The sequence below is a fragment of the Crotalus tigris genome, unplaced genomic scaffold, assembly GCF_016545835.1.
Source record: "Crotalus tigris isolate CLP2741 ecotype Arizona unplaced genomic scaffold, ASM1654583v1 scf7180000017833.3397121, whole genome shotgun sequence".
In the NCBI taxonomy this organism is placed as follows: domain Eukaryota; kingdom Metazoa; phylum Chordata; class Lepidosauria; order Squamata; family Viperidae; genus Crotalus; species Crotalus tigris.
The window spans coordinates 2,075,253-2,089,089 of NW_024096661.1; the positions used below are offsets into that span (position 1 = coordinate 2,075,253).

Genomic DNA, 13,837 nt, shown 5'->3' on the forward strand with positions numbered 1-13,837 from the left:
ACTGCTCTATACCATTTCAGACAAATGGCTATCCAGTCTCTTCTTAAAGACTTCCAGTGTTGGAGCATTCACAGCTTCTGGAGGCAGGTTGTTCCACTGGTTAATTGTTCTAACTGTCAGGAAATTTCTCCTTAGTTCCAGGTTGCTTCTCTCTTTGGTTAGTTTTCATCTGTTGCTTCTTGTCCTGCCTTCAGGCGCTTTGGAGAATAGCTTGTTAGTGCTGAGGAACTATTGATGGTATGAAGATACTTAGAGTCCCAAGAAAATTGTGGATATTTACAAATGCCATTGCTAATGAAAAAATTTAAATAGGTCACGCAACAATGGCATTTTATAACTACATAGTAATATGTATTGCAATTTGCCAACTTAAATAGCTTCCTTTTCAGTTATCCAGCTTTCTGGAAGGTTTGAAGTTATATCTGGTAATTCAGCTGTGTTAGCTGATTGTCGTTAATGTAGATTCTTGCATTGAGACAGATGTTGGTTTCCTCATAGAGGTCATGATCCACAAACAATATCTTCCAGTCTAAAACAAAATTTAAAGACATATCTGCGTTTTCATCATCAGTAGCAGCAGCTATGATTTTGCAAACTATGGGTAGTCTTCAATAAGCCACTGCCTTGAACGGTGACTGTTCTCAGTTACAAAACTGATGAATAAGTAACTTTGCAATCAAACTGCACATTTACAACTTTCACATGTTGTAAAGCACAGGAAAACTGAAGTAAGAACTTAGGCACAGACATGGTTTCACTTAGCGACTGCTGTGCTTAACAACAGAGTTGCTCATCCCAATTTAAATCCCTAAATAAGAACTACCTTCTGAGGCAGTTCATTTTCCCATTGCAAGTAATTCTTGCTTTATTCCAATTATTTTTCATTGCCTTCTGGCTTCAGTGAATCTTCTCTCCCCTTTCCTATTTACAGAGTTTCCCCAGCATCCAGTGTTCAAACATCCAGAGAATTCTCTTTCCATTTCCCTTTTACCAATTTTAATGCTGCCTTGGTTGTAGGTTGCACTTTTGAAAGTTTGTGCAACTGATACTCTCTTGTACAACTGATATGCCCTCATCATCTTTGAGCAAAATGGGGAGCATATTACTTTTTTCCTAGAGCCTGTCAAGAGGCAAAACTAAGGTGTTATTCCTCTTTCCTGATGATGTCATCTCCTATATTTGAAATAGGCAGCCTTAGGCCATATCTATTACTTCTTCCAGGTTTGACTTCCTTTCCGGATAACTGAAGTCTCCAATAGCCGAGGGAAAAAAATAGGCTCATTTTGTGTGTGATATGGACAGGGCAGAGAGAATAATTACAGCAGAGAGCTATTTCTATAAGTCCCAAAAGTGCTTTTTTTCAGAAGGCAACTGGACTTTCTTTGTTTTTCTTTGACGATGTTTCATTTCTCATCCAAGAAGCTTCTTCAGTTCTTCAGAAAGTATTTTTGGGATAACCATGACCTGGATGACTGAGAATCTCCATAGACTATTTCTATAAGACTTGGTAGCTTGTCAAAAAGGCAAGTGACTTTCAAGAGAAAGATCAGCAGCTTGGGGCTCCTAAGGAAAGTTGAGCAAACTTCAGATGTTCAAATCCACCTTCAGATCATTACCTTCAACCCAACCTATTTCACAGGGTTATTGTTAGGGGAGAAATGGAGCAAAGAGTGCTATATATACTATTCTGAGCTTCTTGGAAAAAAATGTAGCATGCGAATCTAACAAGCATAAATAAAACTGATGTTGGGAATTGTAAGGTGACCAACTTTTTTACAATAAAAAGGAGGACACAAATAAATTGAAGAAAAAAATATAGTAAATAAAAGAAACATTTTATTCATTGCAACAATAATACAGACAACTTGCATGTGCAAAGTTTGCCAGCCCGGTGTTTTGGCGTGCTCAGCAGCAATTCCTATTGGTTTTCGAAAGCCAATAGGGGAAGTAGCACAGCTCATGCAAAAGTTGAAAAAAAAACCCATCAAAAAAAGGTGCTGGAACGCCATTCTGAGCGTTCTATGAGGAAAAAAAAAGCCCTGCAGTTTAGTCTTCAAATATCGAAAAGGAGGACATAAAGGAGGACACTTTTTGAGGAAGGACAGAACTTAGAAAAGGAGGACTGTCCTCCCTAAAGGAGGACGGTTGGTCACCTTAGGAATTGGAGCCAGACTAAACATGGAAAAACAGAAATTGTCCACCTCTGCTCTATGTGCCCTCAAGTGCTTCTCTGAAAGTTTAATTGTGGTTGAGGGGAATACAGTGGGAACATAGATTTGCTCCTTGGAAATACAGGTTGTCCTCAACTCACAACAGTTTATTTAGTGACCATTTGGAGTTACAATGGCACTGAAAAAACAACTAATGATTGTTTTCACATTTATGACCATTGTAGCAGCCCCATGGTCACGTGATCAAAATCCAGATGCTTAGCAACCGACTCACATTTATGACGGTTGCCGTGTCCCAGTGCCACGTGATCAACTTTTGTAACTTCATGACAAGCAAAGTCAACGGGGAAGTCAGATTCATTTAACAACTGTGTTACTAACTTAACAACTGCCATGATTCACTTAACAACTGTGGCAAGAAAGATCATAAAACAGAACAAAACTCACTTAACAAAAATTTTGGGCTCAATTGTGGTCGTAAGTCGAGGACTATACTGGGTTGCAACCATAATTGATTGGCCTTTGCTGTTAATACAAAGTGGCAGAGCTGGAGGAATTGTTGCTGTGTCCGTGTTTTTTTTTGAGCAACTCAGCAGGCTTCCTAAATCACCTGATTATCTAGCCCAGGGGTAGGCAACCTTGGCTCTTTTATGACTTGTGGACTTCAACTCCCAGAATTCCTGAGCCAGCTATGGCTTAGGAATTCTGGGAGTTGAAGTCCACAAGTCATAAAAGAGCCAAGGTTGCCTACCCCTGATTCTAGCCTGAGGAAAGTTTTTATGCCTGAGCCTCAACTTCCATCTACAATAAAAGGATAATGTTTTTGTGTGCTTAATAACAGAATGCCGAAACAATAGATGTTTCTATCGTTTCATTTCACCACATAGTGATATGAAATTCAAGACACAAATTTTCTGACACTTCATTTGTCAGATTGTAATGTATATTAACGTTTGCTTTTTAATTGTACATAGTATTTTTATAAGTACTAACATTTTCAATAGTCAGAACTTGCCAGTAAGCTTTCCCTCTCAGGTAAAATAGTATCGTACAATTGTTGGTTGAAATTCCATGCTCATTTTTCATTTAGGCTTCATGAAAAGGGAATTCTGTGGTTTCTTTGACTGGAAGCCATGACTTGGAAGTAAAACCCTGTTAACAAACCATGCTAATATGCTGTGGTATGTTCCAAAAAAGCAAGGGTTGTTTCTCCTGATGACATACATTTTGTACAATCTAACCTGAGGCTGCTATATGGAAATAATGAGAGCCAATTTGGTCTAGTGGTTAAGGCACTAGATTAGACGCGAGTTCTAGTCCCACCTTAGGCGTGAAAGTCGACTGAATGAATTTGGCCTAGTCCCTTTCTCTCAGCCCAACCCACCTCACATGATTGATGTTGTGGGGAAAATAGGAGGAGGAAGGAGTTTAGGTATGTTCACCGCCTTGAGGTATTTATAAAAGTAATAAAAGTGGGATAGATAGTAAATAAATAAATAACTGCTGAGGAGAAAAAACAGTCTAACAAATTATGAAAATAAAGTCCAGAGATTAATTGTGTGCAGGTGGTCCTTGTCTTACGACCACAATTGAGCCCAACATTTCTGTTGCTACGTGAGACAATTTGTTAAGTGAGTTTTGCCCCATTTTATGACCTTGCTTGCCACATTTGTTAAATGAATCATTGCAGTTGTTAAGTTAGTAACACCGTTGTTAAGTCTGGCTTCCTCATTGACTTTGCTTATCAGAAGGTCACAAAAAGTGATCACATCATCCCGGGACACTGCAACCGTTATAAATATGAACCAATTGCCAAGCGTTTGAATTTTGATCATGTGACCATGGGGAAGCTGCAGCAGTCATAAGTGTGAAAAACAGCCATAAGTCACTTTTTTTCAGCGCCATAGTAACTTCGAACGGTCACTAAATGAACTGTTGTAAGTCAAGGACTACCAGTATTATAAATAAATGATCATATTAATTTGCCTGTTAAATATCTACATTGGTAGCTGTTGAAGTAGGTTAAGAACTTTTTCCTTTTTTTTACTCCAATTATTCCATTCCAGTTATTTAAATATCCATAATTTAAGATTTAGAATTTGCTTCAAGATCCCCAGTGTCCCCTGGCTCCAAAGTGCAAACTGCACAATCTCCAAATGGCTCTTTGAGAGACATTGCCTACAGAAGGTGAGGTGGTGTGATGGACTACAGTGAAATGACAGAGGTAAACATTAAGGCAGAACTATCCTCTTTCTAGTATATCTACAGCAGAGCAGTGTATAATAGCTTGGCCTCCAGTGAGAGATCATGTCTAAATAAGCAGGAGTAAGGCCATGGTTTTCCCAGTTGCAATGTATGGCTGTGAAAGTTGGACCATAAGAAAGGCTGAGCGCAAAAGAATTGAGGCCTTTGAACTATGGTGCTGGAGAAGACTCCTGCGAGTCCCTTGGACTGCAAGGCGTTCAAACCGGTCAGTCCTAGAAGAGATCAACCCCGACTGCTCTTTAGAAGGCCAGATCCTGAAGTTGAAACTCAAATACTTTGACCACCTAATGAGAAGGAAGGACTCACTGGAGAAGGGCCTAATGCTGGGAAAGATTGAGGGTAATAGAAGAAGGGGACGACAGAGAATGAGATGGCTGGATGGAGTCACTGAAGCAGTAGGTGTGACTTTAAATGGACTCCAGAAGATGGTAGAAGACAGGAAGACCTGGAGGAATGTTGTCCATGGGGTCGCGATGGGTCAGACACGACTTCGCAATTAACAACAACAACAAGACATTACAACAAGTTGGAAGAGAAGGTGATGTAAAGCCTTACTGATAAAGTCCATCTTCCCAAGGTTCTCTAGTAGAAGATAAGGACATTTGGCTGAACGTCTTGTCTTAGTTTAGACCAGGCATGTCAAACTCGCGACATCACGTGACATCGCGCGACATATCACGATTTTTTCCCCATTGCCAGCAATGGGGCGGGCACGGTTTCAGTATGATGTATCCGGCCCATGGGCCGGCAGCTTGACATGCCTGGTTTAGACTATCTAATGAGGGACTTATTAGCCTTTTTATCAAGGACTTCTCCATTCATCCCAGCAATAGAAAAAGAGAGCAGAAGGTGCTTTAGATTTTCCCATTCAAAGCTTAAAATTGTAGGACAAAATAGGCTTTCTGCCAATCCTGAAACACAGGGACAGCTCTGTAACAGTGCATAATGCATGTCTACCCACAAGGAAGGTTTTCATGAGAATTATCCTTTTGAAGCTGGTGCAGAGAAATACTTAGATATTTAGAAGAAACAAGTTTATTACTGTATTGGAAAAAGGGGAAATACAGGAAAACAAAAAAAAGGCAACAGCTGCATACCTAGTATTCTAAATAAAATCAATGTTGTCATTGATTGCTGGCTAAACTAGTTACTTACAAATACTGCCTTCTTGAATAAGATCTTAGATGTCAGTACATATTCGAGGTTCAAAATGGTATGGTAAGAGAGAGATCAATGTCTGGGCCTTCTGTTTAGATATTTTTAGGCAAGGGCCGTTCCTCCTTTTTTGGAAGATAATTGAAAGGTTAAAGAAACATAATTGAAGGCTTGGAAAATTGACTGTTACTTTATCCAGCCGAGCAAAATGCTTCATTGCCGATGTCCTTGATCCAGTCAGCAAATTATAAATTATTTTGTAGTTGAACTCACCTTCCTATAAATATTGGTGGAGAGGGAAATGATACAGAGATAAAAAATTTTTTTAGCAATTTTATCAAGGACTTTATGGGAGAACTTCATCTAGTTTTACTTTAGCATGAGGTGATGTCATTAGGCACTGTACTTTGGGAAGGAAACATTATTGACTATCAAAAATTGGGAGTTTGTCACAGATAATAGTAACAATTACAATATAAGGGTAACTGAACTGGTTTCTGTTCAATATCTGTTCATCAACCATGATGGTGTCCTAGCTGCTCATTCTAGCTGGATTAATCATCGATTCATACATTCTCAGTAACAAGATGAAAGGTTGGGTTTAGCAATGTGCTATGTGGACAGGGTTAATCCAAGCAAACCCATCCCAATCTTTTTTACTGGTTTCCTGTTTCCTGTTAAGAATAAAGAATCACTCTGGCCTGTTAATTGCACTTTAGAATTGCAGACAGTCAGAAATCATTAGCTTAAATCCATTTGAAACCTATTTATAATTTAAATGTTATATAGATCAGTATTAATACTGAATCAAGGAATGGTTAATGTTACCTAAAGGTATCTAAACTGTCTTTCCTCTTGATTAACAACAGCTCATGTGAAGTCTTGATCATCCAGGAGATAAATGTATGGCGCATATTTGGCCCACCTGTTGTTTTAATGACAGTCATTGGAAAAGCCATAATTGAATCAAGGGAAGCAGTGATGCATTTAATGTATCATCAAAGCTACAGTTGGTAGGAAAATTGCATTTTGACCTTGATGAGTCATAGCTACATTTTACATGGGACAGAGGTAACCCTACAAAGATCAGCCCATCTAGGTTCTTGTGGAAAAATAAAGCCTTAAAAAATATAAAGGGCTTTTACAAAATTCCAGAGGGTGAAAGAGAGATCTTTATTTTTGCGCAAAAAGGTTCAGAAGTGATTTAACAATCAACAAATTTCTAAACAAAGGGGAGGGTCTAAACTAAAGCTTTATAGGTTTCTTTCTCTCAGGAACAAAGGAAGCATAGATGGAATCTTACATTGTATATGGAATCTACTTTGTGTAACATTCAGATAGTTTCTCACACGTTAGCTCCATTTCTCATGGGAATAACAATGAAGGCAGTTTTTACTTTTATACAATGTTTCTAAATATGCATTAGGTCATTCACGTACTGTTAATACAGCTTTTGGCTAACACAGCTTTCTTTCAGAGATTATGCAGACACATGATTTTTGCTTTTAGTGATTTTTCATTATTATTATTATTATTTTACTTTATTCTTCTTTATTCTATGTTATTCTATTTCTTTCCCACATTAAGGTAAACTAAATAATGATATCCTTAAAAATAAAGGTGCCACCATATAAGGGTTTGAGGGGATGAATGGGTAGATCCAGAATATATTAGTAAGACCTGATATGTAAAAGTGGTGATACAGCCCTTTCAGATATTTACATTCCTTGGTTTTGTCATGACCCCAAGGAAAGGACTGATGGTTGTGGCAATGTTCTGCAACTGTGATATGATCCTCTGGAGTGTAAAATTAAACTGTAGGGAGATGTTTCAGTTCCTGCTGATGCACCATTTTTCCTGCTGCCTGGTAGACTCATTCCTGAACTTCTGACTGGGTTGTTTTGGAGTTCCCCAGCTATTGGGGAGGATTTTAACCTCTATGCCCTCAGGTCAAGGGCAGGAAAGACTTAGGAATTCATGGTCTCCATGACAACCACAAGTTTGCCACCAGGTTTGCCTAATCACATAAGTGGACATACATAAAACCTCATTTTTACTTGAGTGATCTGAAGATGAAGGACTTTGCTTTGAACTCTTCTTGGTCCAGTTGAAATGTGTTGTCACCCGGGTCCTCCTCAGAGTGGGAGGATTAATCAGGTTGGCCCAGTTGGGTGCTTATGAATCCAGGCGGATTCTAGCAAGCAGTTAGGAATTTTCCTAGCACTTTGACTTGCAATTATGTCAGGCATTTGTTGAAGAATTGAAACTGGAACATGATCAAGATTGCTCTCAAGCACTACTTCAGGTTGCCTGGGTTGGTGTGTGTGAGTGGCTGACTCACCGTTGATAACTGCACTCCAAATCCGTTCACAAATTGTCAGTTTTCTCATGTTGAGTATTAACTTTACTATTTATATTAATACTTACATGCTTCAGTAAAAGATGGCTGTGGCGGATCACCTCAATGGACCACCAATGGTCTGCAGAAAGTAACTGTGTGTGTGTATGTGTGTGTGTGTGTGTGTGTGTGTGTGTGTGTGAGGGCAAGGGGTGAGGAGTCAATATTGTTCAATATTAAGGTGCTGGATTAGGAGAGAGAAAACCCAAGTTCCAGTTCCGTCCTAGACTTGAAGCCAGCTGTTGACTTTGGGCCAATCAATCTGTCTCACCTCTAGGAGGAAAGCAGTGTTAAACTACTTCTAAAAATGTTTCCAAGTAAACTGCATGGAGTTGTCCATGTGGTTAAGTGACTTGAAGGCTACACACACACATCCATACCCATGCACCAAAGACACACCAAAATAAATAAGGCCAAAAGAAGAATGAGAACTATTTTGAATATTTTAAAATAAAAGCAAGTTTCTAAATTTGAGTTCTGTTTGAAGATTGGGGTAAGGTGGAACTTCAGGCTCCCACCATGTGTTGATTGGAATCTGAACACTATTTTACACAAAATCTTTCTTTTCTTGTGCAATATTTGCACATTGCATTACATTTATCTTTTTAAAAAACTACACTAAGCAATGATTATTCTCAAATGAGATGTATAGTTTTATTTTGAGGTATTCCTATGGAGGACTATTAAGTGCTAAGCATAAAATGACTTAATTGCATCTTTGTGATTAAAATACTGAAATACAGATTCAAGCCATTTCAGTGGGCTTGGAAATGTAAGATAATTTCCTTTAATTGAGTTCCTTCCAATTTATTACACTGTACACTGTAGCTATTACAGTGATGGTCTTAAAACCTGTTCAGCAGTTGGTATCTTCTGCTTTCCAGCATGGGCGGACACCTCTCCATCTTGCAGCTTACAAGGGTCATCTTCATGTGGTCCAGATTCTGCTCAAAGCAAGCTGTGATGTGGATCTTCAGGATGATGTGAGTAGTCACAACCATTCTTGCAGGGAGTTTTTCTCATTTGTAATCTTTAGCTACATGTGACCCATTGTGGAAACTATGTTTACGTGGCAAATACGTTTTTTTAATTGATTCCCAGCCTGTCTGGGTCAACCTGCAAGGAACATTAGCAAATATGATGACAATGCAGAGCAATTACTTTAGGCGTTCTTTTCAAGAGCCGAAATGAATGTTTCCCAGATACTTTTGTAAAGTGGTTGCAGGAAGAAATGAATATAGATAAACTAAGGACTAGTTATAATCTGTTGGAAGCATGTTACATATTTTTTTAAAAAAAAAATCCATTTGCCCTTCCATCAAGGATATTGGAAGGGGCTGATTTATTTTTTCCTGAGAAACACTTGGTAGCAGTTTCTACTTTGAAGAGGCCAAAATGCCAATTAACGTTTTCACTGCAGTTCTGTCAATGTCTACACCTCTGGCAGCTGCATAAAAAGGGTGAAATAACACAGTCCAAGAAGGTTTGTATTTATAGAAATACATTAGTGCCTATCTTTAGCACATGAAACTAAGAAACTTTGGGCAAGAGGGTTCATGATTGATTTTTTGCACCCTTTGTGGATTAAGCTTGGCCATTTTCAGTCTTTACAAAAATATTGAGGGCATATATACAAATGGTGGTTTTGTTACTGTCCACAATGTTTACAGAATCTTGATTATTATTAAATCTGGACAGCACTTCTCCCAGCAATGTTGTTGAGCTTAGATCAAAAGTTAATTAACTGACGAAGATATTCAAGTGATCTTAACTTGAAAATGATTACTATTTATTTGATTAAATAATGGCATTCTCTTTTTCTGTAGACCCCCAATTCTTTGCTGCTTTTGATAAAGTTTAATTTTGCACAAATGTCCATCTTCTTTTAGATTAGTTTTATATATTACCTTGTGCAAGATATTTTGACTCTCTTTTATTAATTCTATTGTCTACCCTGCATTTTCTTCAGAAAGCTTATGCTGATGTACATGTTTTTCTTCCCTCAAACTTATCCTTACAGCAATCCTGTGAGATAGTCAAACTGACTTGGGAGTAAGTGTGCCAAAGACATACAAATTGAGTGAGGACTGTCGTGTCTTTTCAATGCTAGTCTCACATTTGCCCATAAGTATGATTAATAATGTAGTCTTGTAGCAGGATAACTCAGGATAACACTTCCAACTTTCAAGGGACTGCTTTTATTTTGAATTTTTTTTCCACTAAGCCACAAAAGTCATTAATTATTTTATTTGTAAATATCCAACTGTAAATCATTTATTATCCAATATATCTAGCTATCTCATATTTATTTGTAAATATCCAACTGTAAATCATTTATTATCCAATATATCTATCTATCTCAAGCTACCGATCTCAACAAGTGATTTTGGGTAACAAATCATAATTACCAGTATCCTCATAATTAAAGTAACCTCTGACAAATGATGTAAAGAAACTTGATAAATGTGGTAGAATATTTTAAATGCTGACTTCATGTTCTACAGATGTTGATTGTTAACATATTGTTAAAGACCTAATCATTAATTGAAGAATGACCTCCAGTGACCTTGAATGGGATTATTATGAATTTTAGCCTTTGGAAACCAGGTGTCTAGAATATGAAACCCCAAGAAGTAATTCTTTCCTTCTCCCTGCTAATCCCGCAAGCCCCTATTGGAATCCAGATGCCATCTCTGATTGGTCAATGAGTGTTCACACAGCACATACCCCAGAAATAGTCAAGGGAGCAGTGGTCCTGGTCAAAGAAGTCGAGGAAGAAAAAGATAAGAAAAAACAGAGGAAAAAGGCTAGAAAAGATCCTAGAAGATTGCAAAGAGAGAAAGAGGTTAGAACTCTTTTTGGCTTGCATGTAGCATTCGGACCGGCCATCTGGCATGTCAGATCTACTTCAAAAATGCATGGTTGCATGTCTCACTTATTTAGATGATTCTCCACAAAGTAATGTACCTTTTGTGTAGAGTCCCACTGACTATTCTAGGGTTTCCCTATCTAGGAGAATGTACAGTATCCCAAATACCAAAGTATGTTGTTTCCCTTTATATAGGCTCATCCCTAAACAAGGAGTCTGAGGGTTGTGTATGTGATTCACTCACAGGCCACTGTGGTTCTGGGAGCATTTTTAATTCTTGCTTTAATAAATCAGGTTGTTATCTGTTGTTATCTATTGTTGAAGGGCTGTTATCTCAGGCATTATTTCTAACCATGATGATTACCCAAATGAGGACTTACACAAGCAAACTCCATTTCATTTGTATTTATTCCTTCCTTCCTTTCATTTGTATTTATTCATTTGTTGCACACAAATATACACAATCATGTACATAAGATGGAGTCATCAAAATAACAAATTTCATCCCTCCTGTTCCCCTGCCTCCTTGGATGAATATGACCTCAGGATCGGTATCTGGAATGGTTGAAGAGTACATATTATCTAGGATTAGTTGCTCATTTTTGTGAAATGGTTGAGGTATTGGAAACTAGCTTGATTAGGACTATTGGCTATGAAAGTGTAAAACGTTTGAATTGTGCATGCATTTACCTACCTTCCAAACTATGCAGGGTTTTTTGGCAACAGTAATGGGCTTTTTGTATTCTCTTTTTTTGATTGCTTTTGCATTCTTTTATTTTCCTTTTTTTAAAATCACCAAATAAATAAAGAAAAGGATGGTTAAGATAATTCAAGTCTTTATTCTTATTAACTGCAGTACTATAGAGAGTGCAGTGGGTAGCAACTTAAAGACACTGGATTTGTCAGCCAGAGATGGCATTCCCGCAGTTTAAGCTCATGGCGCCGAGTGGTGGAGTGAGCTCCCATCACTTGCCCCAAGCTCAGACATGTCAAACACAAGGCCCGGGGGCTGTATGTGGCCCACGAAGTGGTTTCATGTGGCCTGCGAAGCCATCCTGGAAACAGTGAGGGAACAGCCCCCACTGCCTTGGCCCTGGCCCAGGCTGGTCAGGAGCCAATATACAATTTTGTGGTGGCCATCTATGCTGAAACGCATTAGCTGTCTAGAAACAGCGAGGAACCAGCCCCTGCCGTGTCAGCCCCGCCCCCTGGGTGCATGCTGGGGAGATGTCACCTTTTGTGAGGAATGAAGAAATGGGTCATGCCTTGGCGCTTGCCCCGGTCCCACCCCCTTCTGCTAGAGACCCTCAGATCTGTCCCATTCCTTCCCAGGCCCCCACAGGCACCCTTGACGCAAACGATGTAGAGGTGGCCATGCCCACCCGGTAGGCCACACCCACTCCATCCACACCCACCCAGTAGGCCACACCCACCCTGGCCACACACACCCCGCCCCCTTGAGGGCAACCGCAATGCTGATGTGGCCCTCAATGAAATTGAGTTTGACACCCCTGCCCTAGCTCCTACCCACCTAGCAGTTCGAAAGCGTGTAAAAATGCAAGTAGATAAATAAGTACCACTCTGGAGGAAAAGCTAGTTGTGTTCCAAGAGGAAGTGGGAGCCAGTTCCAGATTTGCCCCAGTGCGAGGTGAGGTCAGTGAAAGAAAGCCCGGATGACCCAACATCCCTCGAGCGCTGCTAGCCAGCTGGTGCAAAGCTAGTTTGCCCCCTCCCATGGTGCACTGTGAATAGTGTCCATGTGTGAACAAAATGAACTGGAAATTTTAGACTGCCAGAACTACTCTGTGGTAAAAAGCAATGTAGACTTCCCTGGCTATGTATGCCATATGCTAAAACAATAAAACAAAACCTGGGTTACTATTTTCCTCTCTTATAAACATGAGAGTATTTATTTCAGGCACCAAATCGGTGTTACCTTGAATAGACAGGACTATTCTCTTATTCTGAGTGGGCACAATAGCTGGATTATATGTCTTTATATTGTTATTTCTACATTAACACAGTTTCACAGTAGAATTTACTGTTTATTAAGCTCAACAGTTAGCTTCCAGTTGCTATTGCACTCAATGGGACTTGGTTCGTTCTGAATTGCCAGAGAAGTGTCCTCTTTTGACTCAGAGACCATGTCACTTAGTGACAGAATTTCCGGCAGATGTTTCTGTCATTAAGTGACTCCTGCACTGTTATTCAGTGCAATGTGACAAAGTCGCCATTTGTGACTTGCCAGCTTCCCAAGTGACATGACTTGTAGGAAGCAGGCAAAGAAGGTCGCAAATAGTGATCACGTGACACCAGGATGCTGTGACCATCGTAAGTAGAAGGACCGGTCATAAATACTGTACCTCTCATTCATCACCATTGTCATTTTGAATGGTCCCTGAACAAGTGGTCATTAAGCAAGAACCACCTATATTAATTTTTTTTCTCATAATCTTTTAAAAACTGTATTATACTTCATTATATCCAACTCTTTGCGTTCTTCTATCCTATGTATTTTGTATTGCAGTCACCAGCTCATCTCCCATGTGTGAACGCATCATTGCTACAGGCACAGAAAGCTGGCCTGACTAACTATTTTGTAGGCTTTTTCTGCTTTAATATGGTCAGAAACTATCAGTGTCGCTTATTAAAACAATTTCCTGCTGTGTGACTTGGGATTCTTTTTAATTGGAGGGAAATTTTTCCAGAGCAGACATTGTCTTTCTCTAACGTTAGCATTACATTGGTTTTTGTTCATGCACTGATCTGATTAAAGTTACTAGTATAACAAAAATCTGTTGGGTGGGTGAGCAAGTGGGTTTCTGTTATGAATCAGTCTCTAAGCTATTTGATAGCAAGAGGTCATTCTTGAGTGCTGCTGTTTATGATAGCTTTGCCTCTGTTCAATGAAATCACTGTGTTTATTTATAGGTTATATTTATACTGTGTTTAAATATCTGCATTAAAAAAAAGTTCCTA

At 39.1% G+C, this 13,837-nt stretch overlaps 1 protein-coding gene across 7 annotated transcripts in view; it reads left to right on the plus strand.

The window, feature by feature from the left end:
* The window catches only part of ANKRD6 (ankyrin repeat domain 6), a 99,813-nt gene that overhangs the window by 57,520 nt on the left and 28,456 nt on the right, over positions 1-13,837 (plus strand). For 5 of the 7 annotated variants that reach the window (XM_039343119.1, XM_039343123.1, XM_039343118.1 and 2 more), the window contains exons 3-4: positions 8,874-8,972; positions 10,657-10,834. In XM_039343119.1, coding sequence (XP_039199053.1) covers positions 8,875-8,972; positions 10,657-10,834 — 276 coding nt within the window. In that variant the 5' untranslated portion in view covers position 8,874. The remainder of the gene's footprint in view (positions 1-8,873; positions 8,973-10,656; positions 10,835-13,837) is intronic. The other 2 variants (XM_039343124.1, XM_039343122.1) reach the window with 1 other exon arrangement.